Source organism: Phyllostomus discolor, chromosome 2 (genome assembly GCF_004126475.2).
Source record: "Phyllostomus discolor isolate MPI-MPIP mPhyDis1 chromosome 2, mPhyDis1.pri.v3, whole genome shotgun sequence".
Lineage (NCBI taxonomy): Eukaryota > Metazoa > Chordata > Mammalia > Chiroptera > Phyllostomidae > Phyllostomus > Phyllostomus discolor.
Genome location: NC_040904.2, coordinates 184233913 through 184259632, shown reverse-complemented (window position 1 = coordinate 184259632; position 25720 = coordinate 184233913). Strand labels below are relative to the sequence as shown.

The following is a 25720-nucleotide window of genomic DNA, read 5'->3' as shown; positions in this document are numbered from 1 at the left end:
TGCCCAGGTTGTTATAAAATTGTATATGAATCCTCATCTGAGATAATTCAGTTTCCAAATATATTGTTCATTTCCAAGTAGTAGCATGGAAGAATCAGATTAGTCAGGCACTACTGACTACTGACCATTAGTGACGAACTGCCCTAATACAGCCTAGCATGATACAGTGCTGGACTAAAACACAGACACATTTATATAAAATCAAAAGTAAATTATGTAGTATTTAAAATTTTTATATTTGCCTTTGGTGATTCTATCATTTTCCTTCTTGACCTCTTCTTTCTGTTTATCTTCTTTGTCATTTTTACTGATGTTAGCATCATCCTTTGCTCCTTCCTTGGCAGGCGTTTTGGGCAGAAAGAAAAAGGGAACAGCAGTGAGCACGTTCACTCCTGCGCAAATCAAAAGGCCAAACCACCACGCGCCAACCCAGCGGGTATCAGTGGGAGTTATGGTCAGGTCATCTGTAAAAAATACACATATTCCATTAGCATTAGTCATCATTTTCTGTATGCACTGCAAAAAAAGATTTAAATTATTATTCTCAGTTTCTATCCAAGTATGGAGTTTACATAAAATTCAGACATTCATAAAAATTGTCTGATGATGCACCATGTTACAATATTATCCAGCAATAAATTTGTTTGAAGATCTGTTCTATTGTGTAAGGAATTTATAAACAGGTACTTACTAAATAACTATGAAGCCTATTTATTTATCCAGAAATGATTGCTCAATTAAAAGAAATTCAAATCTGTGTGCCTAAATCTTTTGAAAACAAGAAAGATGGTCATGGCGCAGTAGAAACAGCACTGACTTTTGAGTCAGAAGTTCAGTATTTTATCCAATTCTCCTGCTCACTAGAACTTTTAAAATTATTTAAATGACTCCACTTTAGTTTTCACTCCCGCAAACTGTAGTTAACCTATCTAACTGAAGGTCAGTAAAGAAACAATGAACTGCGATAGCACACCGGCAGTTGCCTGGTGCTCTCAGGCACTGTACAAATTCGTTTTAATGAATTACCTGTGTTTACAGATCCTATGTCAACATAAACATTTGTGCAGAATGATGCTAACAAAAGTCCAAACAAAGGACCAATGATAGCTCCTGTTTCTACAAACCCTAAAGACAAAAGAAAATAAAAAGTTAGAGTATAGTTATATATCCACATAAAGAGTTCTAATTCCACAAAGAATCTAAAAACTGATATTACTGTTGCTTTAGATATGTTTGCCTTATATATTCATCTTGTAAGAAAAACGCTGAAAAAGATTATTGTGAACTCAGTGAGTTTTTAAAAGCTGCCAAAAGTTATTTGGGGTAATGATTCTTAAACATTTTCATCTATTTTGATTAAGTATAATTCTGTTTAATCTTCTCTCACCCTGTTTGTCTTTTCTGGTTTTTAAAAGCTCTGTCCACATTAATAACAAAATGTTGCTGTACTCAAAGTTATGATTTTATAAGCAACAGATGAATTAACTAAAGAATATATCCAAGTTATACATAATAAATTAAAAATATTGAGAAGATTAGAAGACAACTTAAGATGATGTGTTTTAAGTTGGCTCTTGTGGGAGATGACATTGATGGATTTTATAAAAGAAAATTTTAAGAAAACAATCAAAAGTATGAAGACAGGTAAATAATGATGATAAAACCTGACCAGTATAGAGAGATGGTGATGAAGTGAAACTATATAGGAAACTAAATAAATTGAGTACAGAGCTTGCATAATAAGTGGAGGTATCAGATTTAGTAAAGAACCAGTATGTTTCATGAACATGGGAGAGAAAATATGATTAAAGCAGTATTTGAGAAAAATTATACTTTGAGAACGTTTATAAGAAAATAATAGACTTCCAGCCAAGATGGAGGTGTAGGTAGACACACCGTGCCTCCTTGCACAATGAACATAGGGACAACAATAATTTAGAAACAGAATAACAACCAGAACTAACAGAAAATTGAACTGTATGGAAGTCAGACAACCAAGGAGTTAAAATAGACACGTTCATCCGGACCGGTAGGAGGGGCAGAGTCCTGCGGGCAGGTGGAGAGGGGTCGCAGCACTAAGAGCAGTGGGACTGGGTGCATAAGGCATCCCAGGCAGGCAAGACCACAGTGAGTGGATTCTGGGAGCGCAGGTGGTGGCTGGCAGACCCTGGGCACAGGGTAACAACCCACAGACCCAGCGAAGCAGCGATTGTGAAGCAAGGCACTGCGTGCAACCCAGGATCCCAGCACTGGGAAATAGAGCCTCGGGGCACTGATTGAAAACACCTGTGGGGGTTGAGGTGCAGGGAGAGACTCTCAGCCTCACAGGAGAGGTTGTTGGAAAGACCCACAGGGTCCTGGAATGTGCACAAGCCCACCCACATGGGAATTAGCACCAGAAAGGCCCAGTTTTCTTGGGGGAAGCAGCAGAAGGGACTGAAATCTGACACAGCAGAGCAAGCACCATTGTCCCCTCTCAGAACCGCCCCCCACCACATACAGAGTCACAACCCAGCGACTGGGTTGCCCCACCCTGGCGAACACCTAAGGCTCCACCCCTAATATGAAACAGGCTTGACAAGACAAAAAATTGGCCCAAACAAAAGAACAGATCAAAGTTCCACAGAAAATACAACTGAGCAACCAAGAGATAGCCAGCTTATCAGATGCACAGTTCAAAGCACTGGTGATCAGGATGCTCACAGAATTGCTTGAATTTGGTCACAAATTAGATGAAAAAATGAAGGCTACGCTAAGTGAAATGAAGGAAAATGCACAGGGAACCAACAATGATGGGAAGAAAACTGGGACTCAACTCAATGGAGTGGACAAGAAGGATGAAAGAAACAACCAATCAGAAAAGAATGAAGAAATAAGAATTTAAAAAGATGAGGAGAGGCTTAGGAACCTCCAGGACATCTTTAAATGTTCCAACATCCAAATCATAGGGGTACCAGAAGGAGAAGAAGAAGAGCAACAAGTGTAAAAGTTATTTGAACAAATAATAAAGGAGAACTTCCCCAATCTGGCAAAGGAAATAGACTTCCAGGAAGTCCAGGAAGCTCAGAGAGTCCCAAAGAAGTTGAACTTAAGGAGGAACACACCAAGGCACATCATAATTACATTAGCCAAGGTAAAAATGAAGGAGAGAATCCTAGAAGCAGCAAGAGATAGGGAGACAGTAACCTACAAAGGAGTTCCCATCAGACTGTCAGCTGATTTGTGAAGAGACCTTGCAGGCAAGAAGGGGCTGGAAAGAAGTATTCCAAGTCATGAAAAGCAAGGACCTACATCCCAGATTGCTCTATCCAGCAAAGCTTTCATTTAGAATGGAAGGGCAGATAAAGTGCTTCTCAGATAAGGTCAAGTTAAAGGAGTTCATCATCACCAAACCCTTATTATATGAAATGTTGAAGGGACTTATCTAAGAAAAAGAAGACCAAAAAACATGTATAGTAAAATGACAGCAAACTCACAATTATCAACAATCCCCCCTAAAACAAAAACAAAAACAACCTAAGCAAATAACTAGAACAGGAATAGAACCACAGAAAGGGAGATCACATGGAGGGTTAGCAACAGGGGAGTGGGAGGAGGGGAGAGGGGGAAAAGGTACAGAGAATAAGTAGCATAGATGGTAGGTAGAAAATAGACCGGGGGAGGCAAGAATAGTATGGGCAATGTAGAAGCTAAAGAACTTATGACACATGGAAATAAACTAAAGGGGGGGAATGTGGATGGGAGAGGGTGTGCAGGGTGGAGGGGAATGAAGGTGGGGTAATGGGACAACTGTAATAGCATAATCAATAAAATATATTTTAAAAAAAGGTTAAAAAAGAAAATAATAAAAGAAAATACTAGAAATAAAATGACCATTAAAAACTTATGACAATATACAAGTGAAGTAATGAAGACTCAAACAAAAAATAGACATAATTAATATAATGAGACAAGTTATGAATATAAGGGATATTTTCAAGAAAACATTGGTAATCTCTTAACAGATTGGGTATAGATTGGTGCCAAAGCAATGGAGGAGTCAAAGAGAGCTCCTGGGGCACTGGATTAGTGATATTTTCAACAGCAAAAAGCAGATTTAGCAAAGTGGCTTATTTGGAGTTAGCATGTAATTGTTCCATTTAACAAACTTTTATTGATAGCCAACTGTGCAAAGTATTCTGTTTGTCATTCTGGAAAGCAATACAAGTCCAAATAAATAACTAATATCCTTCCTCGAAGAACTTAACTGTCCTGAGAGGAGGTCAAGTCAGATTTTCAAACTCACCAATATATAAAGGAGAGTTTTCAGATTTGGCAAAATCTTCGATGTAGGAAATACCCAAAGGCATGATGGGAGTTTCACCAATTCCACGTATCACATTTCCTACTAGTACATACACCCACATTAATGATTTAACTTCCCTCACACACTCTGCATTGAAAGAAAAAAAAAGACATTACATTAGTATTTTGATAGTAAACTCTTAATCCGTAAGTATAACTGTAACTCTAAGTTTTTGGTAAGCGTTTCACCTTGTAAATGATTTATATTACTATGCCAGGAGTGACTCACTGGGTCATGCCTCTTGCATTTTCTGAGAGTACTTAGGTATGGTGAAGCACAATTAGTGTGCTGGAGCCATTTCCTACTTGGTTGGAAGAGATGTGTATACTATTCATTGAACTACCAGTGCTTAGTGACAATACATTTGGTAGTTTAATGGGATTAGTTACAACAGAAAAATCAGAAAACACTAAAAATCAGAGCTATTTTTCCCTACAGAAAACCAGTTTGCCAACAACTTCGTGACCTAGTTAGCTGCTATGTGTGCTACCCCATTTCTATACTAAGTGTAAAGGAATAAAAATACACAAATATCCCTCCCTTGAATTGATACTATACATAAGATTTAAAAGAGTCTCACTAAAGTTCAAATTCTCTATAGCTGAAATTACAGACACTAAAAATACTTAAATGAGTATTAACCACATTTTCTCTGTAGAGTCTACTCTGTACTGGAACCACCAAATAAGTTTTGATGAAGAAATTCACCTGAAATATTGGAGTGGCAGCTACCTAATAGAATAACAAAAATGAAGCCAAAGAGAACTAAAAGGGAGAAAGACAGGCAAATCTCTGAAGACTTAGCCATTTCTATTCTAAGCAAAAATAGCTGCCAAGGAAGATACTCTGTAGAGTCACGTTTTCAGGAAAGTAAATTATAATTTATTCTTATCTACTATAGCCTGGCAAGGTGCTACACACGGATGTGAGGGTCTTGAGCACAGCTGGGCCTGAAAATTTTTGGGGAGGTCTATCTCTCAGTCACTTCCAGTCCAGAACACTCCATTTCTGGATATTCATATTTTTTTCTGGAGTAAATACAGTGATTTGTGTCTAGAGATGATGGCAAACTCTAGGCCTACTTGAGAGCAAAACTGAAAATACTAGGTGATCAAAGAGTTAACACACTTTCCTGAAGATTCAGCAGACTGGGAAGCTTTTAATTTACCTGCTACAATGCAGATTTTTTTTAATTTAAAACAACAACAACAACAACAACAACAACAACAAAACAGAAATAGGACCTAGGTCAGCCTTTGGCATAAGCCAGCTCAAGAAGAGGGCACAGGCTGCTGCTGATGTCACCGTTTTTCTTTGTTTCCCCAAGGGGTTCCTTGGGCTTATAGTTTCTGAGACAGCTTTCTTATACTCCTTGAAACTCTTTTGGGTCCCTCTGATTCCACGCTGGCAGTGAAATTCCCAGCCTTGGGGACCACTGTAACTTGCACTGATATGAATCCAGCAAAAAGACAAAAATGTCCCCAACACAGGAAGAGAGGTTTTGTTCAGAATTAACTCAACAGAGTCACCTCCAGACCAAGTATCATCAGATTATATAGGTGCCTTAGCATAGGAAAGGCCAGAGGCCCGCCTGCTTGCCTGCATGTTTGCACCTGGGGTTACAGAACACTAGAGGCAGCACCACTACTGTAGAGCAGTATCTCTGATAAAGAAAGGAAATAAACACAATTCCTAGTTCCATAGAAAGAAAAGAGTACAGAACTATGGTGTATGTCCTGCTCTCTCTGTTCTGCTCTAGAAGATCAGTGATATAGTAGATCTTTAGGACTTTGTTTCTATATCTTTTATCTATCCTTATATAGAATAAGTTAGCCATATAAATTCATTCTTCTAAGATGTTTTCCTCTATGGAATTAACTCCACAGTGACCCTTGGTGGATGTCTTTGACTTATTTTTAAATAACTATTTTAAAGAATAGACAAAGAAGTCTTAATAAGTATATTCAAATATATAGGAATAACATTCTCTATTATTAGCCACTCTTATTCCCTTCTGGGATCCGATTCCAAAAATACTCTGAAAAAAGAAAACATCTTTTGTTCATTTATCGTAGTCACTTAATCAAACCCAGTAACTCATTCAAACCCCTCAGCTGCACGTGTTTAGTTACAAATTCAATGAACAGAAAACAATAAAATGAAGTCAACAACCTGATGGATCTTCGGTTGGTCTGAAAATCTGGGTTCCATTTTCAGCACACAAGAAACTGTTTGAGGACAAATTGCCCAAAACCGTAGATTCATATTCATACCTGTAAGAACACAGGGGCAACATGATTATGTTAGGAAAACCTCACACCTGTTAGAATGGTGACTCTCAACAAGACAAGTAATAACAAGTGTTACAAAGGTTGTGGAGAGAGGGCCCTGGCTGGCGTAGCTCAGTAGATTGAGCACGGGCTGCGAACCAAAGTGTCGCAGGTTCGATTCCCAGTCAGGGTACATTCCTGGGTTGCAGGCCACGGCCCCCAGCAACTGCACATTGATGTCTCTCTCTCTCTCTCTCTCTCTCTCTCTCTCTCTCTCTCTCTCTCTCTCTCCTTCCCTTCCCTCTCTAAAAATAAATAAATAAAATCTTAAAAAAAAGAAAGGTTGTGGAGAAAGAAACCCTCATTCCCTGTTGGTGGGAATGTAAACTGGCACAACCACTATGGACAATGGTACGGAGGTTCCTCAAAAACTTAAGAACAGAGTTACCATATGACAGAGCAATGCCTCTTCTGGGTATCTGCCTGAAAATTTTAAAAACATGTATTCGCAAATATGTACACACCCCTAGGTTCATGGTAGCATTAGTCATGGTGGCCAAGACATGGAAAAAACCAAAAAGTCCCTTGATAGAGGGTGGCATAAAGAAGATGTACTGCATATATACAATGGAGTACCACTCAGCCATAAAAAAAAAAGATGAAATGCTACCATTTGTGACAACATGGATGGACCTTGAGCAAATTACACAAAGAGAAATACATCAGTCAGAAAAAGCTAAGAACCATATGATTTCACTCATATGTGGAATATAAAATCAAACAGACAGACAGCAGTATGGTGGTCACCAGAGGACACAGGTGCAGAGGTGCAGAAGCCAGCTTCAAAGTTCCTAGGGAAAATATTTCTAACCGAAAGTTCTATACCAGCCAAACTATCAACCAAGTGTGGGGGTAGAGTAAGAATACTGTCAGCTGTTTGAGGCATTAAACTTTTTACCTCCTTTAAGTACTTTTTCAAACATCTATTAGACAATATTTTCCACAAGAAGAAGTGAAAGTTAAAAAAAAAAGCAGAAGATATAATACCTAGGAAACAAGTAGCTGAATAGAAGAAAGAGGCAAAGCAAATTCCCAAGGATAATGGTGAGGGAACATTTTAAGGAAGCCACCGTGCAGCAGGCCTAGAGAGTTCCCATTTGGATTGTACACGGCGAGTTGGTGGTACAGAAGAGATACCTTCTGTTAGATAGAATTGAAACCATCTGATATGCATGAACATATTGAGAAGATGTTGCCCTACCAGTGGAAAGTTTGGTGAGAGATAAAAAGAAAGTGAATCAAATAAAAAATAAGGCAATTATTATATCCAGGGAAAATAAAAAGTGACATGTAACATGAATGATAAAATATTGACACAGCCATATACTTGGAAAGAGTAAATTAGGTTTTATAGTAGGAAGTCAGTACATATGACAACACTAAAGTATCAACAATTAAGACAAAGAACATTTCGTTAGAAATATGGAGGTGAGCAGAAGAAGGGACGAAGCGCTGTGAGCCACTGCCTCAGGAAAGCAGTGACGTGGGCAAGGTCAAGGGGCAGGGGATGGCTCTTTTCAATATGAGACTTTCAGCATAATTTTATTTTTACAACTTTGTACACCTGTTACTTTAGTAAAAATTGAAATCAAATCAAACTTAAGACTGGTCTGTCTCTTGCTGACCTACAATTAAACAGAACCTCATTGTGATTAAAAGGGTCTAAATAGCCCCAAGAAAGTGGTAATCTCAAACTTTGCAAGGTCCTAAAAATCTTTACATCAGACACGGTTTCATCAAAGAGGTGTCCCAGATCTCTATGTCATAGACTAACAAAATGTATGTGACTACGTAGCAGGAGCAAGGCAGCCCAGAGCGTGAAACAGACAGGTGGAAAAGAATCTGCGTCTTCTGATTTCCATTACGCTGCTCTGTGCTGCGGGGAAGCATTGTTTCCAGAAAAGGAATTTCACAATTCATTTCCTGCAGTTGAAAACTGAACCCCAAAGGTCATAAGACTGAATGCTTACCGGTCCATGAGGAAATGAGGTAGAGACTGTAAGAAACACCCTAGGCCCATAACCACACATCCAACACCAATCATTATGGGCCTATGCAATTTGGTTCCAAAATAACTCACAAATATAATCAAAAAAAGATTTCCTAGGGAAAAAAATGAGACAAAAATATATATTTTAGTAAGTATGTACAATGGCTTAATGAACAGCTTCATTCAATCATTTGCATTTCCCAATGTTGAAAGATACATGAACAGATCTCTGTACAATGCTGACCATTAAAAGGGACAGAGAAAGGGAAGCCAGTGTGGAAGGGATTGAAGAACAGTTCTGGGAAATTTTAAAGGCGCTATTTGTGACTATGTAGCCTTAGGAAATGGAATGCAAAAGAGGTGTCAGACCAAACGTCACTTCTGGCCTCTCCCTCCATGCCTGCTCCGTGGACTATTGTAATGTTTTCCTGTGTTTGAAAAAAGAAGCAAAAGTCAGATTTAGATAGATATGTGTGTTGTAACTTACAATTCAAAAAAACTTTATATTGGCCAACATAACCAAGCCAGAGAACTATGTTTATTTCTAGTTTTTTCCTTAGAAGTAAAAAATAGTGGATTCCTCACTTTCCCCACTGGTGTTAGAAGTAAGTTTGGATTTGAGGAATAAATACCTCAGTTAAAAATTTATACCCATGTCTTAGAATAAAGATTTGGGGTAAAGAAACTAATGGGGCAGGCCCTATTATTATGGGCCAGCCCTTGAAAAGGATGGAGTAAAGACCTGAAAGAGGCAAACATACGAGTACATTCTCAAACTGTGCATTTTTCATTCAATAATCAATACATATTTACCCTGATCTTACTGTGTATAAAGAATGTCTACAATGAGCTTATGGAATTTTTTTAAACTATTCTAAAGGAGTTAATAATTTTTCTAAGTGTTGTGTATTTTGAAAACTTTTCTTTCCATATCTATTTCTTTCTAGTCTGCCTTGTAAACAGAAGAGACATCAGCCCTACATTATTTTTAATACAGTGCACCACCTCCATAGCCATAGCTGACTGCTCCAGGTTCCTAAAATCTTCATCATCTGATAACTAGGTTTATTAATGATCATTTCTCAGCATCTACTAGTGTCAAATCATTGTTGTACACCTGAAACTAATATAACATTGAGTGTCAATTTTACTTCAACTGAATAAATAAATAATATCCCCATTATCAAAGTCATCTGTGTTAGGGGTGTTGTCTCCAGAAGGCCTCTGTTTAAAATCCATACCAGTTCTCAAAAGGAGAGGCAATTTATGTTTTTATTGGCATCCGTAAATTACCTTTCCTTATCCCCTCAGCAACTATTTCAGATCTTCATCATTCTCCTCAAGCTACCTGTCGCCACTCACTTTCTATACCTAATATTTTCTCCTTTGTCAAGAAATCTGGGGCAATCCAACATGAAGATGTCTGAGTCTCCCACCTTATGTCCTTACCATGTTCCTTCATTTCAGAGACTGGGATGTCTCTCTGGATATCCAAGATCAAACAAACCACCTGGGCACTTCCATTCTCTCCAGAAACTTACTCCAATAAGTAAAGCCTTTCTCATATATTGTAAGTCTCTTTCTTTATACAGCATTGTAGTTACAGATGTCCCTTAGTTTCCCTCCACCCTGATACTCATCTGTATTCACAGATTCCACTTCTTTTCCTGCCATTATCTCCTAAAGTCACTACTGTCTCTCTCCTTTCCAGCTTCTCAGTCCACTCTTTAGCTGCAAGTGTTCTGGCAAAGATTAGCAGTTATCCCCTTACTGTAAAACCAAAGGGACACTTTTTCTATTCTTATCTAACTGGATGTTTCTAATGCTTTTGATACAGTTGACAATTTGGGGGGTGAAATTTCTACTCCCTTGGCATCTATAATACTATTTTCTTCTGTTTCTCCTGTTAATTGTCTATTTCTTTTCTTAACACTTTCATGGTTTCCTTTCTTCTCCCTGTTCCTCAAATATTGTGCACCTCAGGAATCCATTCTTTTTTTTTTAAGATTATTTATTTTTAGAGAGGGAAGGGAGGGAGATAGAGAGAGAGAGGGAGAGAGACATCAATGTGCGGTTGCTGGGGGTTCTGGCCTGCAACCCAGGAATGTACCCTGGCTGGGAATCGAACCTGGGACACTTTGGTTCCCAGCCCGCGCTCAATCCACTGAGCTACGCCAGCCAGGGCTGGAATCCATTCTTTATCTGTTGTACTTACTGCCTTTATCCCTTCCCTGAATAGCCTCATCTCTTCTCTAGTTTTAGCAACTACTTATTTACCCACTAATCAATAGTTGCAAGCCAGACAGTTTTCCAATGCTTCAGACTCATCTAACTACGATGTGGACATTGCTACCCAAAGGTCTCACTGGTACTAGCACAAACAGAACTCATCATTGTCCCCATAGCCACCGCCATAATGTCGTTCTCCTTCCCCTCTTCTCCTTCCCAGTGTGGTGTCTCGGCACCGCTGTCCACTCCACTGCCCAAGTTGTAAACTGAAGGACACCCTCTTTTCTCATCCAGCACAGCCAATCTGTCACGAAGTTGTCTGGAATTCAGCTCCTAAATACTTCTGTGGTCCCCTCTTCATTTCTATGAATATGATCCTGACTCAGGCCCACATAGTTCTCCCCTGGGCTTTGGCATGGCCTCCTCCATTCCTCTCTGCCCTAGTCCGGTTGGCCATCTTCAAATCTCTCTCCTACACAGTCACAAGCATGAAAAGCAAATCTGATGTTTGCTTTAAACAGGCATCTTAACCTGTAGTCAATAAATCCCCAAGGAGTCCATGGATAGAAATAATGGGTTCCATGAACTTGAGTGAGAAAAGCATTTCATATTTATTTTCACTGACTTTTAACTAAACATTAGCATCACCTTTGACAATGAAAGTAGGTAAACTATAATAGTATTAATGGTACCTATGATTTTGTCACAGATTGACACCAATAGAAGTTATAATTATTTTCATATGATACCATAGTTCTTGTGGATACCTCAAAACACTAGCAACACTATTTCAAAATCAGTGTTGAAATTGTATTTAAGCTGTTAATAAGCACAAATATTACTATATGACAAGTTGTTTTAATATTTTGACCATTGTATTTCAATATAATTGGTTTTCTTTTACTCTGATAGTTTTTATTTTATGCTATTCAAAATAATATTCTGAGATCATATTGCATCAGATTGCCAAAGAGTCCTTGGCACAGAAATCTTAATAACCTCTGCCAATCTCTTAGTGACTCTGCATTACCTAAAGGAAAAGGAAGTTCCGCAGCAAGCACACAAGGCTAACCATAGTCTGTTTCTCCCAGCTAGTATCCTAGTAATTTCTACCATAAGCTTTGCCAGTCATTAATATTGGGCTAAATGTTGCTCCCCACACAAGCTACTATGCTGCCTCACCTTAGTGTTTCTTCTATTGAAATTCCATTCACACATACCTAACCCTGTTTCTTCACCTGAAAACACTTACTTGTCCTTCAAGAGCCTAAATTCCTTAAGAAAAGTTGTGTCCTTGCTCCATATTCCTATAACTTGCATATACTTATGTCACCAAACTGACTGCATTCAATTAAAATTATTCTTTTGCACGTGTGTCCTCCATGAGACTATGAGCTGAGTCTGCACAAGATTATATAAAGAAGCCCTGGCTGGCATAGCTCAGTGGATTGAGCGTGGGCTGTGAACCAAAGTGTCACAGGTTCGATTCCCAGTCAGGGTACATGCCTGGGTTGCAGGCCATGACACCCAGCAACTGCACATTGATGTTTCTCTCTCTCTCTTTCTCCCTCCCTTCCCTCTCTAAAAATAAATAAATAAAATCTTTAAAAAACAAAAAGATTATATAAAGAGTTATTTCTGACGCCATCACCAGGAACTGGCATACAGGTGATACAGGGAGCTGAACACTAGGAGACAAGATCAAATACCATTTATTTCAGTTCTGTCTCTCCTCAATCCTGATTTTTCTTTCAGATATTGATTAAATATATTAAAGGCAATTTTTACCTTGAAGGAAGTAGAAGACATAACAAAACTATAAAGGAGTACCATTCATATTTCTCATGATCACAGGAGAAATCTCTCTCTCTCCCTCATTCTTCCTCTCTGTCCTCACATCTTCCCATCCTCCACAAAAATCTGAGCCTAAGAATAGATTTTCTTCTTCCCTTAATTCAGTGAGATGTGAAAGCAGTTTTTTCCTCCCCCTGCACTTAGAAAAAATTGTCAAGCTCCCAGAAACAACAGGAGAAGGAAAATATTCGCCTTTTCCCTTTGGAAAACAAATTCCTTTGTTTCCTGTTATGATTATATCTTCTAAGTATGAAGACGGGGACTTGAAGAGTTATCAGATGATACATTAAATGTAAATATTGTAAATACTCAGCTACTTATGCTAGATAACCAAAAACTATTGGAGTAAAATGCCCAGTGGTGGGATATGTGACAATATTTAGGGGTTATTCAGAAGCAATATTTAAATGAATTATTTCTAAGCATATTCCAAAATTAGCTAGGATATTCAATCTGTTTCAGAAAATATGCTATTCAGTAAGATTCAATGGTCTAAAGCAACAAATAAGGACAATAAAATTCAGACTAGTTCTACAGATAAAATGCAAAAGAAATACAGGAATAATTCATTACCAATCTCAAAGCTCCCATTAATAAATCCAACTAGTGATGTCGGGATGTTGAATTGTCTCTCTATTTGTGTTAGCATAGAGTTCATATAAGATCCAGATAATGTTTTGGATATAAATGCACATGTTATTGCCAGTAGAAATATCTAAGGAGAAAAGAATATAAGAAAACATGAAAAAATTATTTTTTCATTTATTTTATTTTATTGTTGTTAAAGTACAGTTGACTGCCTTTATTTTTAAATTTTGAATGTTTGCCAGCTGTTGAAAGAGTATCTTCCACCACAAAACTGATCGTCTCCAACTTAAGTAACCCTTGAATTTGCGAGAAACTTTTAATGTGGTTTGCTTTTCTGGTCTTTCAGACCATGTTCTGTCTTTGAAAATCCAAAGTGAGGCTAATTCATTAGTGATAATGAATTTAGTATACAGTTGTATTCTCATTATTTTATAGAATCAACTTGTACATACATAAAAACAATTAGTTGTTTAAAATAAGATATAGCTAATGATTTAAAAAGAACTTCAGCACTACAATACTATCTGTACTACAAAAGAACACATATATGTTAATAAAAAAAGTAACATAACATTATAGAAAAACATAATTTCTATTGCAAATTTGCTCAAGGTCTTTCTTATTCAAAGCAATGTGCAAATTATACACTATATTATTGTTCACTGCCAGTTAATTTATTTAAAGCAATATTTTAATTACAAACTATTATAAAAATGTTTCTAAACAGAACAGGTACTTGCTATGATAAACAAATATGAATGTAATAAATTTTCATATATTGAATCACAGTTCCAGAGAGCAGTCAGGTTGGCACAATCTGTAACAAAAATAAAGGACAATTTAACAAATAGAACTGTTGTGATCACCAGGAGCTAGCATGGTTTTACTAAAAATATGAGGAGTTAAAATTTTGATAGTTTTACTAAATTGGCAAGAAAAAGACTTAGATTTCAGGAAAAGGTTTTGAAAAGGAGCATTGATTACTGGACAGTAGTAAAATTATGTAGATTAATTACTGCTTCGACATCAACACATTAGGGATACGGAGATTTAGGTCAACATGAACGGTGGTCTCCAGTCTTATGCCAGAGCTCTTTTACTGGCCCTATTTAAAGATATTTCCTGGTGGCACTTCCATCCTGGGAGACTTGTCAGTACATACCAGCACACACAATCCCTAAAATCTTAACCCTCCATCTCCCACACCCCCAATCTTGAACCAACCCCACAATTTATATTGCACCTTGTGAATTCTCTTCAAGATTATTCACAGCCTTCTGTTTCTCAGGCTCCAACCCATCCATGTGCTTTTTATGACCAAACTTCACCTTCTAACTTACCTCTAACCTTGCCCTTCTAATTTCCCTGCTATCTTAGAAGAATAGTCTCTCCTTCTGTTGTACAATAAAATCCCCTGCCCATGTTCTTGAATCCATTCTTCCCATTTCTGAGATCCTGATTCATCAGATATTGACTTCCTCCTCTATTTTCAGCACCACACTGTTTACTGCCTCTGTCCTCCCTAGCTTATTCATATGTTCAAGATATATCTACATATATATTTACAGTTCCTTACCTGTGATGGTAGCTACCACAGCTACCATCAAGATGTTTGGGAAAAGTCTAGACTCATTGCCTAGACTACTTAACCTTTTATTCATGCTTTATTCTCCTACAGTCTTATCTCTCCTGAAGCTACTCCATAAAAGGTTATAGACAACTTCCTGATTTCCAAATTCTTCTTGTCAGTTAACTTGATATCTCTGAGTCATTTGACCTCATTAATCTCTCTTTTATTCTTCAAATTCCCCCCATGCATATCTATATCTCCTCCTACCTTCTAGACTATCCAGTCATATCTTTTTGTGGCCAAACCCTTCAGGCTTTTGTCTTTGTGCCCTCTATTCTTTTTTGCTATATATCCCCCTCTGGGAAATCTCACTTATTCCCATGGCTTTTATAGTTACCTATATGATGAAATCTCTCAAATGTATGCCCAGTTTAACTGAGACAATTACAATCATATTTTAGTCTCCAATAGTCTTGTCCAACTCTTATCTCAGTAGCACCTGTCACCACAAATAATTTTGAGCTTAGTAAATATATGATAAATAGATTAATAAGATTCACATTCATTGTTAGAATGTGATTTTACTACTTAAAACTTTCAAGTGACATCCCATAAATAAAAATCCGACTTTTTTAGAGGGTAAACAATGCTTTATCTATGAGGTTTGTCCAGAAAAAGTCCAGCCATTGTTAATATAATAACAGTTTTCATAACATTTGATGTAACCTGGCAGCCAAGGAGAGTGGACTGGAATGTGCATGTGTGAACAATGACAATTTCACTGTACCAGTGAGTGAGGGCTATATATGCTATTGAGTGAGCATGTGTACTGTGTGGCTGTCACATTCAAAATGACAGAGCAAGAAGAGCAACCAATCTGCATCATATTTTGCATTAAGTTTGAACATTCCTCCATAAAAACTATTTGAATGATTCAGAAGGCCACAGCTCTAGGCAATTGGTGATTGGCAGCTTCATCACGACAACGTACCTACTCATGCATCATGTCTTACGCAGAGTTTTTTGGTGAAACGTCAAATCACCCATGTGACTCAGCCTCCTTTCAGCCCATATTTGGTGCTCTGTGATTTCTGGCTTTTCCTAAAACTAAAATCACCTTTGAAAGGAAAGATATTTCAGATGATCAATGTTATTCAGGAAAATATGATGGGGCAGCTGATGGCAATGTGGAGAACTCTGTGGGGTCCCAAGGTGCCTATTTTGAAGGGGACCAAGGCATCATTGTCCTTTGTACAATGTTTCTTGTATTTTGTATCTGCTTCAATAAATGCCTCTAATTTTCATATTACACGGCTGGATACCTTCTGGACAGAATTCATATATCTCAGTATCAGACCCTGTTGCTTGTCCCTAGACATCATGTTCTACTTAGAGTTCCTAAAATTCACCATGCCATTTTATATCCCAGCGCCTTTTACAGGATAGCCTCCATCTTGTAATGTTTTCCTTTTCCTTGTGATTCTGATAAATACATACCCAATTTTTAAAATTCAGCTCTATCATCACTTGTATTGTGGAGCCTTCCTGGTCTCTCTGCTCCCCAGCTAGCCTTGATCACTCATCTTCCCAACCTCCTCTGTGGCTATTTCTATCCCTGCCTTTATGTGTTTGGATGCCTACAACATCCTCCCTCACTATATTGTTAGCAGTTCAAAGATAAAAACCATACATAATTTACCTTTGCATCTATTATTTACCTTTATATCCTTGGTGTTTAGTAAGTGACTCAGAAATAGTAGGCACCCAATACAAGATAATGAATTAATGGCAAAATAACTATTCAAAAACATCTTGAAAAACTGGTCAGAACTGAAAGTAAGCTGAAGTAATATGAAATGGAATAGTATTAAATACACCTAAGTGAAGAGTTAGCTGTATTATGCCTGGGGAAATATGAATAGAACATTATGTGAAAAAGACCTGAGAAATTTACATTTCAAGCTCAATATGAGTCAAACTGTTCTATGGCTAACAAGATAATATGGCTGTATCTCTAATTCTTTATCCTTTTGTAGTGAAACAATTTGTAGAAACTCTGTCTCTCTTCACACTACATATTTTTGCAGAACACATTATTGAGAGTAAACAATTTTCACATGGTTTTATAATTCAGGTTTTGTATTTAAAAGCAAAGTTTATCAAGTAAAGTACAGATCATGTTTGGTAGAGCAATTTATTTATTTAATGTTTTAAGAAAGAAACTAAATGAATCATGTCCCCAATGACTTTTTCCTAAAACACTTAGATAGAAGACCTAAACTATTGGATTTTACTTACAGAGTGAAGGCAACTAGTGTTTATCCTGACTTATGTCTTGTGCAAAATAACCTCCATATTTATTGAACTAGTCCTACTAGTTTTTTTAACAATGTTCCAGAATTTGAAACAAATATAGAGAACAGTCTTTGATGTTTTCTAAAGAATGTTTAAGATTTTATTTATTTATTTTCATAGAGAAGGGAAGGGAAGGAGAAAGAGAGGGATAGAAACATTTATGTAAGAGAACAACTTTGATCATTTGCCTCTTGTATGCACCCCATCCGGGGACTGAACCTGCAACCCTGATATGTGCCCTGACCAGGAATGGAACCAACAACCTTTTGCTTTCCTGGACAATGCACAACCATCTGAGCCACACAGGTTAGGGCTCCTTCTAAAGAATTTTGCTTAATGAACATATTTTAAAGTTCAGAGCAAAAAAAAAAAAAGGTCAGAGTAAGACAAATGCCACATAATTTCATTTATATGTAGAATCTAATGAACAAAACAAACAAAATAGAAAAAGACTCACAGATATAGAGAGCAGAATGACAGCTGTCAGAAGATATTGGGGTTGGTGGGTTGGGTGAAAAAGGTAAAGGGATTAAGAAAAAAAATCATAGGCACAGACAACAATATGGTGGTTACAAGAGGGAAAGGGGAGTAGGGGCAGGTAAAGGGTAAAGGGGGTGGTAAAGGGGGTATGAATGATGATGAAAGGAGAATAGACTGTGGCTGGCAAAAACACAATACAATAGAGATAATATACTATGAAATTGTACAATTGAAACCTATTTCATTAACCAATGTAATTCTGATAAATTTGATAAATATATAAAATAAATAAATTTACAATATTGATTTCTTCAGATTTAACATAATCAAGCCAGTGTAAGCAGAGCACATTTTAAATTATTGTAATTTGTTATTTACAGTTTGAAAAATACACACACACACACATCTAATTATTAAGCAACTGCCTCTCAATTTTACCTGATAAACTGATGCTGCAATATTTTGCCATAACATTCAGAACAATGTCTAATCTTGCCAAACTCCAAGTAATCAGAAATTAAAGACAAACTGTTTATCAATAACACCTGACATGACTTTAATCAACATATGCTATTAACAATATACAGCTAATATTTATCGAATTTTTACAATTATTACAGTCATTATTTCAAGCACATAAAAAGAAAATCCAATGGGATAAGAGTATTGTATTACTCCACTCAGATGAGAAAACTGAAGCACAAAGAGGTCAAGCAACTTGTCTAAGTTTGAAGCAAGTAAGCAGTTGAAGTCAGATAGGAACCCAGGGAGCCTGGGACTCAATCCTTATCTTTTAACCACTCAGTTTTAGGAGAGGGACATGAGAATTGAGGGATGACTTAAGGGGAAATTTTTTTTTTAAAGATTTTATTTATTTATTTTAGAGAGAGAAGGGAGGGAGAGAGAGAGAGAGAGAGAGAGAGAGAGAGAGAGAGAGAGAGGGAGAGAGAGAGAGAGAGAGAGAGAGAGAGAGAGAAACATCAATGTGCGGTTGCTGGGGGTTCTGGCCTGCAACCCAGGAATGTACCCTGGCTGGGAATCGAACCTGGGACACTTTGGTTCCCAGCCCATGCTCAATCCACTGAGCTATGCCAGCCAGGGCGGGAAATTTTAAAAATATAACAAAAGTGGAGTTTCTGAAAAAAGTAGTTTTCCAGATCTGTACCATACTTCCACAGTTTCATACACATGTGTAGATTTTCCCCACACAGGTATAAAGAGAAAATAAACTACTGATAGAGAGGAAATTGATGTCAGTGTCTTAGTTTAAAAACCATTTGCAGGCACTGTCTATAGAAGAATCAAGATAAACATCTAGATCCCTTAGTTTAAAATAAATTCAAACTTTGTGTGAAGCAAATTCTTTTTGCATTTTGCCTTCAAATAGTTAAGATATCAGAAACAGCTGGCAAAGGGGGCATCTTTCTTTTAGAGAATGGCTGGTGTGTTGCCAGAGCTTGAAGTAAATATTTATTTTACTGGATCATGTGGAGTAATCACTGCATATAGATCAACAAAGCATTTCTGTCTAAGGAATCAGTTTCTGGGAGAGATCCCCACACACCTCTGGACCAGAAGCCCCTGAAGGATGGGCATTTAATTGGCCTTTTGGCCCAGGAAAATAAGTCCTGCTCTAATATAATGTGTCTGAAAATTTTAAAGACCTCATCTTCCATGGAAGTCCCTCAAAACCATCTCTGATTAAATTGCCTTAATCAATAACCCTATTTAGATATTCTCAGTCACAAAACAGACTTAATTAAAGCAAGAAATTATCACCATTTCAGATAGTAGGACATTAATATTAGATCACTTCATGAACATACCAACAATTTTATAAGGCCTGAGTTATAAAAAATACAGTAGGTATACATACATCCACACCAAAAAATGCCATACCTTAATCTTGGAAAAACCTCTTATTCTATGGGTTTCACTTTTCACAGTTTCTCCCATGTTGCTCTTCTGAGTGTTCCAAAGTATTTTATTTAAGTCTTGATATTTCTTAGTTCTAGTGTTTTAAGAAGACAAAAATATATTAAATTACTGACAAAATCAAAAGTCATCATTCTTTTGAAGAAAATACTGAATTTGAATAACGTGATCAGAATCCATTATATTACAAAAATCCCTGAGAAGCTTTTGACTCAGGTCTAGAAAATAATGATGTTAAAGGCGATTTAGTTGTTAATTTTCCACCGAAAAAGTTACATTGAATAACAAGTTACTCATTAGTGAGATTAAAGATAGAATCATTTGTTACGGTCCTTTTACAAGATAACGGTCATGTAGTTAAAACAAAACTTCATTTCGTTAGCCAAAACAAACAGAACCAAAGTGTACTTTTTTGGACTTACATGAAAATGCTTCTTTTAAGAACATTCAAACTTTGATTTATGCAAAAAATCTGCTTCAGCGAGGCTGAAGTTCAAAAATATCTGTTGGGCGAGGCTCCCTCTTCAAGTGCTTTGCATTCCAGTACTTCCCTGGAGCTCCAAGAAGGGGAAGACTTTCTAGGGCACTGCTGATTCATGGAAACCTGGGGAGACATGGAATTTTAATTATGGAAATAGCCTACGTAAAAATAACACATAAGTCTATGACCTGGAAAAGGATCCTGCAGTTGCAAGTTAAGATATGGGGTTTAGAAAAAGACTAAGCAAATTAGTGCAGGCTTATATGTCTACATATGTAATAAATATGGATATATGTGTACCTATCAATTACATAGTCACACATTTTTATATGTAAAACAAAAAGATCACTTCTACTCTGGTAAATTTTGCTAACACCTTTTTAAAGTTTTGTCTGTTTTTGTGTCTTGAAAATAGGATGAATTTTGTGCCAAAGCCAATATGTTTCACTATGACAATATTATTCTAGTAAATCTATTTCAGGTTGAGAGAATAAGATTTTAGCAGTATCTCCAGAGTTAATTTACTATAATTCTCTGAACAATATCCATTTAACAAATGAAACTGAATGCACTACTTTTTAAAAACCTTACTGCTCTCTCCCTGTAGACTTGCTGAATCCCACTCCCCTACCCACCTTCAGGCAATAGCCACTTGACCCATTCTCTCATGGATACAACTATATACGGAAGTTCTACTGTGTGCCAGTCATTGTGCCAAGCACAGGGCTGCAGAGATAAACAAGAGGACCTATTGACAATATAAACTAATTTGAGAAGTGTAAGACTCTGTGGAAAGTACTTCAACCCAGATCCCAAGGAACCTCTATTTTTATTGGGAAAGGTTAAACTTTTAAATAAAATACACTGGAGTAGAACTAAACAGTGTATGACCAAATACAAATGGTTTGGTATATAAGAGGTAAAAAAAAATCCATTCATTATTAGAAACATTCTTGGCCATTCTACATGGTCATACAGATGAACTCATGTTAAAATCTCCATATAAAATGCAAATCACCTTAACTACGGTTCAAGTACAAGATACTAGTTTCGGGGGGGGGGGGGGGAAAAATAAAATAGGATAATTTTTCAAATGAACGGAAACTACTTTTCTTTTGTCATCTGTAATATTTACCCTCTTATTATATGTCAACATCTCGACCGCCCTCATATCTTCCTTCTCATGATTTTGGAACTGGATCTCACTCTCCTTTCATTTTCCCTTCTATCTTTTCTTGCCAATATCTGAGCCCAATATACTCACCCAATCAAACAATAAGAGAGGGAGAGAACTCTTTCTCTTCCATGTCAAAGTTCTCTTCACTCTTTTTAATGGCTAAACATGACTCTTCTAAATGCCTAATTTTTTTTCCTACCTGATCAGGGGGCAGAAGAGGTGGAGTTGGTGACACAAGATTACCACATAGGGGGACTCTGTAGTTCCTTTTAAGCATCAGGGCACTATGGAATCATCTTGAGCACATTGTATCAGCATACCTCATAGATTTGCTTCCAAATATGTTTACTTTCAACCTTGACTGTTGTGGTTCAGTTGGTTGGAGTGTCACCAGAGTGCATACCCAGGCTGTGGGTCCTATCCCTGCTCACAGGTACGAGAAGCAACTGATCCATGCTTCTCTCTCTTTCTCCCCCATCCCCTTTTAAAAGCAATGAAAAAATATCCTGGGGCAGAACAAAATGTTTATACTCTTGAGAGATATCTTATAAAGAAATGTTTTGATTGGGATAACAGCTAGCACTTGAAACAAAGCACTTAGAAAGAATTAAATGTGGTTTAATTAACATTTAACACTCTCTAAACTGCTAACTTATATAGTGAAAACATTTTAGCTTTTCAGACACATTTAAAAATTTTAGTGGAGAAAAATGAATCAATTAATGAAGAAAATATTATGTTTACTTAATAAAATTCATGAAATCCAATAGCTAATGTCACAATTGCTTTGAACATTTTGGCCCCAAATCAGGGAAAACACACATTGTTTCTCCATCTCCTTGCGAAGTGCAAGAGCCAGCCACGTGAACAATCCTCTTTTGTTAGCCAAGGGTTGTTTACATGGTGACTTCTGCTCCTGGGACCACAGTGTCACAGAAAGTCCTCATCAATCATCACTGCTAATGAAAACGACTTGCTGAAGCTTTATTAAGAGGAGAAGCATTTTATTTCTCTAACTCCTCAGCATTCAAAGGGGCGTGAGTAATTCTTCAGTACACTTTCTCACAAAAATATGGTTGCGTTTCTTCCCTGTCTACTGGTCACAACTTTGGGTTTTGTTTTATTTTTTTTATATCATAGTCAAAAACACATTACAGAATTGTTAACTATATGCTCATTTTTTAATAACAGATCTCTAGAACTTTTTCATCTTGTGTGGCTAGAACTCTACTGAACAGCAACACTTAGGTTTTTGACAGCCCTTGGTTGACAACCTTAACATATTTCAATCACAAGAAAATACATTTTTTTGCAAACAAATTCATCACCTTGTTTGTACTCTTTCACCAGTGTTAAGTATATAGATGTGGGTTTTTATTGCTATAAATCACCTGGGAAATGCATACATTTAATTTCATACTATCATATTGAATTAATAAAATAAAATCCTTACATTATCATGGCAAAACTAGTAGTACATACATGAAGACTCAGAAGAACATCCTTTCCCTGGGGAAAAAAAGGGAGAGAGAGTCATAACAGCAAGTACCTTAAGAAAACTCTTTATTTCCAGAAACTTCAAATGGCTCCTGTCTCTGCAAGAAAAAGACATCCTCTTAGGAGTATCCAGCTGAAATAATTCAACCAATCCCAAACCGAACAAGCATGTGCCAAGGGAGCAGATGTCGAATCAACAGTGACTCTTTGTATAATGCCTGCCAAATTATTTTAATTCTCTTAATTCATTTTCACCAGAAATCAAAGAATAAGATATTGGATTCTCCAAATAAGCCTTATAAATACAGGTATTCTTTTACTTCCTATGTTCATAGGAGGCACCAGGAATATATCACTATAAGAAAAACTAAAGGAGAATCGTAACTGAGCCATAGAACCATGCATGTAGTTTCTCCATGCAAACCAAAGGCTGAAACACACAGAAGCACAAGCAAAAGCTGTCATTGGCAATCCAGCAATAACTATACCCACTCTGTTACTTCAGATAACACACTTTCTGACTCTGGTAATACGTGGCAGATCCTGGCCTGCAGGATCCGTGTATATTGTGGCTGCTAGAGAACAAACGCACACAGACTACAGAAGTCCTGTGGAGAAAAAGGGATGGCATGGCCACTCTGAGAGAGAGGGCAAGAGGGCCAGAGAGCCCCAGTCCCTGCCTGGACAAGCTCTTATTGCTTTTCTGGGTACACTACATGGAAGGTAGTCCTCATTTACTATGTACAGGTTCACTGCAGGGGATTACCTTTTATAGATAACAAAGGAAAGAATGTTGCTAACTACTTCAAAGAGAAGGATGCTGCAGATCAGGGGGGAAAGTGGTTGATCTGGTCATACTCCATGCTTGGGAGGTTTAGCTCAGACTTTAGGAAGATACAGTAAGCACTTGCTGTCTCAATTCAGGGTGAGGGAGTTTTAGCAAACCCAAGTCTCACAGCAGTCTAAGTACAATGCAGGCCTGATTCTTCATAGGAAAACTCTGTGGGCATGGTCCTGTGTGCCACTGGCTCCCCACTGGTTTTCCACGTGAGTGCTGAGCTACATTTCCACACCATACCAAGAGGTTCCCTACAGTAATAGACCAAGACATGGAAAAGCAAACTGAAACTCAGCCTCCCAAGTTTTTAGAATTGGATATGGATATCATCCATGTGACAGCCCATGCCAAGTATTACTAGAGAATGATCAGATAATTATGGGAGTACCCACCTTTTTCACACTGGCAACTAAAACTGTTTCATTTCTTCAAATTTTATCTCAATTTTTTCTCTTCCTTATATCTGCACACACATAGTTTTGGGGAGCTAAACATGTTCCTTTATTTAATTACAGCAAGCAAATACTGAACTGTTCCTTTTTCTCATTGAGAAAAGAGTTTATCTGTTTATAAAGTTCCCAAAATAACTGAAAATCCAAAATGTTTAGATTTTTTTCCCAACCCACTTATTTATGTAATTGTCCACATTAATGGACATAGGAAGGCAGCTAGATACAACAAAAATGTCAGACCTTAAAGCCTAGTCAGCTTGGGTTTAGCTATACTTTAGTTTTGAGTTGTTTGAACTCATTGAGCCTTTTTTAAAAAAATTAAAATCAATAGTACTAGAATCTTTATGCTTATCTTGCAAGATCAGTATAAAGATTGAGTTATGAGGTCTGTCCAGAAAAAGTCTAGCCATTGTTAATATAACAAGAATGTTTTGCATGATACTGATATAACCTGGCAGCCAAGGAGAGTGGACTGGAATGTGCGTGCGTGAGCAATGACAACTTCACTGTACTAGATGCCATTGAGTGAGCATGTGTACTGTGTGGCTGTCACAATCAAAATGACTGAGGCAGTGGAGGAATCAATCTGCATCATATTTTGCATTAAGCCTGAACATTCCTCCTAGAAAATATTCTCATGATTCAGAAGGCCACAGCTGTGGGGAATTGGTGAGTGGCAGCTTCCTCACAACAATGTGCCCATTCATGCATTATGTCTTACGCAGTTTTTTGGCAAAACAACAAATTACCCAGGTGACTCAGCCCCCCTAGAGCTCATATTTAGGGCCCTGAGACTTCTGGCTTTTCCCAAAACTAAAATCACCTTTGAAAAGAGATTTCAGACCATCGATGAGATTCAGGAAAGTTGGCAGGACAGCTGATGGCAATTAGGAGAATTGTGAGGTCCCAAGGTGCCTATTTTGAAGGGGACTGAAAGGCATCAATTTCCTATGTGCAATGCATCTTGTATCTTATTCAGTAAATGTGTCTCTATTTTTCATAGTACACAGCTGGATACCTTCTGGGCAGACCTCATATACTGCATGGTTGCTGGAATAAAACAGTCACTCTGTAAATGGCAGTGATCATTATTTTCATTCCACAAATATTAAGGCTCTACTCCATTCCAAGCACAGTAGTTGGAACTAAGAAGGAAAATGGGGACAGATTCATAGATGGACAGCAGAATGACAGCTAGTAGGGGGGATGTTAGGGAGTGGAGGGATTGAGCAAAAAGGAGAAAGGCCTCATGGACATGGACAGCAGTGTGGCAATTGCAGAGGGGAAGGGAGTATAAGGAGGCTAAAAGGTAATGTAAAAATGCAATAAAAAATTTTAAAAACCAAAGATGAATAATACAAACTATTGGGAGAGACATACGGTTAAATGATGATAACGCTGGTTAGTGCCATAATACAGACAGTTTTAGCCAAGTAATAGAAAGAGTTAAGTGATGAAAACTGTTTAGATATTCATTTGGAATATCTAACCAGGCACAACTAGTTTGAAAGCTTGTTTTTAAACTAGTCCTGTGATATTTATACAAGTCATTTACCTATCCAAACAATGAACATAGTCTCTATCTTTATATCAGATAAG

The 25720-nt window shown here is 37.3% G+C and overlaps 1 protein-coding gene across 4 annotated transcripts in view; it reads right to left on the bottom strand.

The window, feature by feature from the left end:
• Nucleotides 1-25720, bottom strand: part of SLCO1A2 (solute carrier organic anion transporter family member 1A2) — a 71936-nt gene that overhangs the window by 18627 nt on the left and 27589 nt on the right. For 2 of the 4 annotated variants that reach the window (XM_036019270.1, XM_036019268.1), the window contains exons 2-10: nucleotides 22788-22843; nucleotides 20099-20280; nucleotides 19641-19752; nucleotides 13322-13463; nucleotides 8646-8778; nucleotides 6518-6618; nucleotides 4286-4435; nucleotides 1027-1125; nucleotides 243-464 (exon numbers count right to left, since the gene is read on the bottom strand). In XM_036019270.1, coding sequence (XP_035875163.1) covers nucleotides 243-464; nucleotides 1027-1125; nucleotides 4286-4435; nucleotides 6518-6618; nucleotides 8646-8778; nucleotides 13322-13463; nucleotides 19641-19697 — 904 coding nt within the window. In that variant the 5' untranslated portion in view covers nucleotides 19698-19752; nucleotides 20099-20280; nucleotides 22788-22843. The remainder of the gene's footprint in view (nucleotides 1-242; nucleotides 465-1026; nucleotides 1126-4285; nucleotides 4436-6517; nucleotides 6619-8645; nucleotides 8779-13321; nucleotides 13464-19640; nucleotides 19753-20098; nucleotides 20281-22787; nucleotides 22844-25720) is intronic. The other 2 variants (XM_028532673.2, XM_036019269.1) reach the window with 2 other exon arrangements.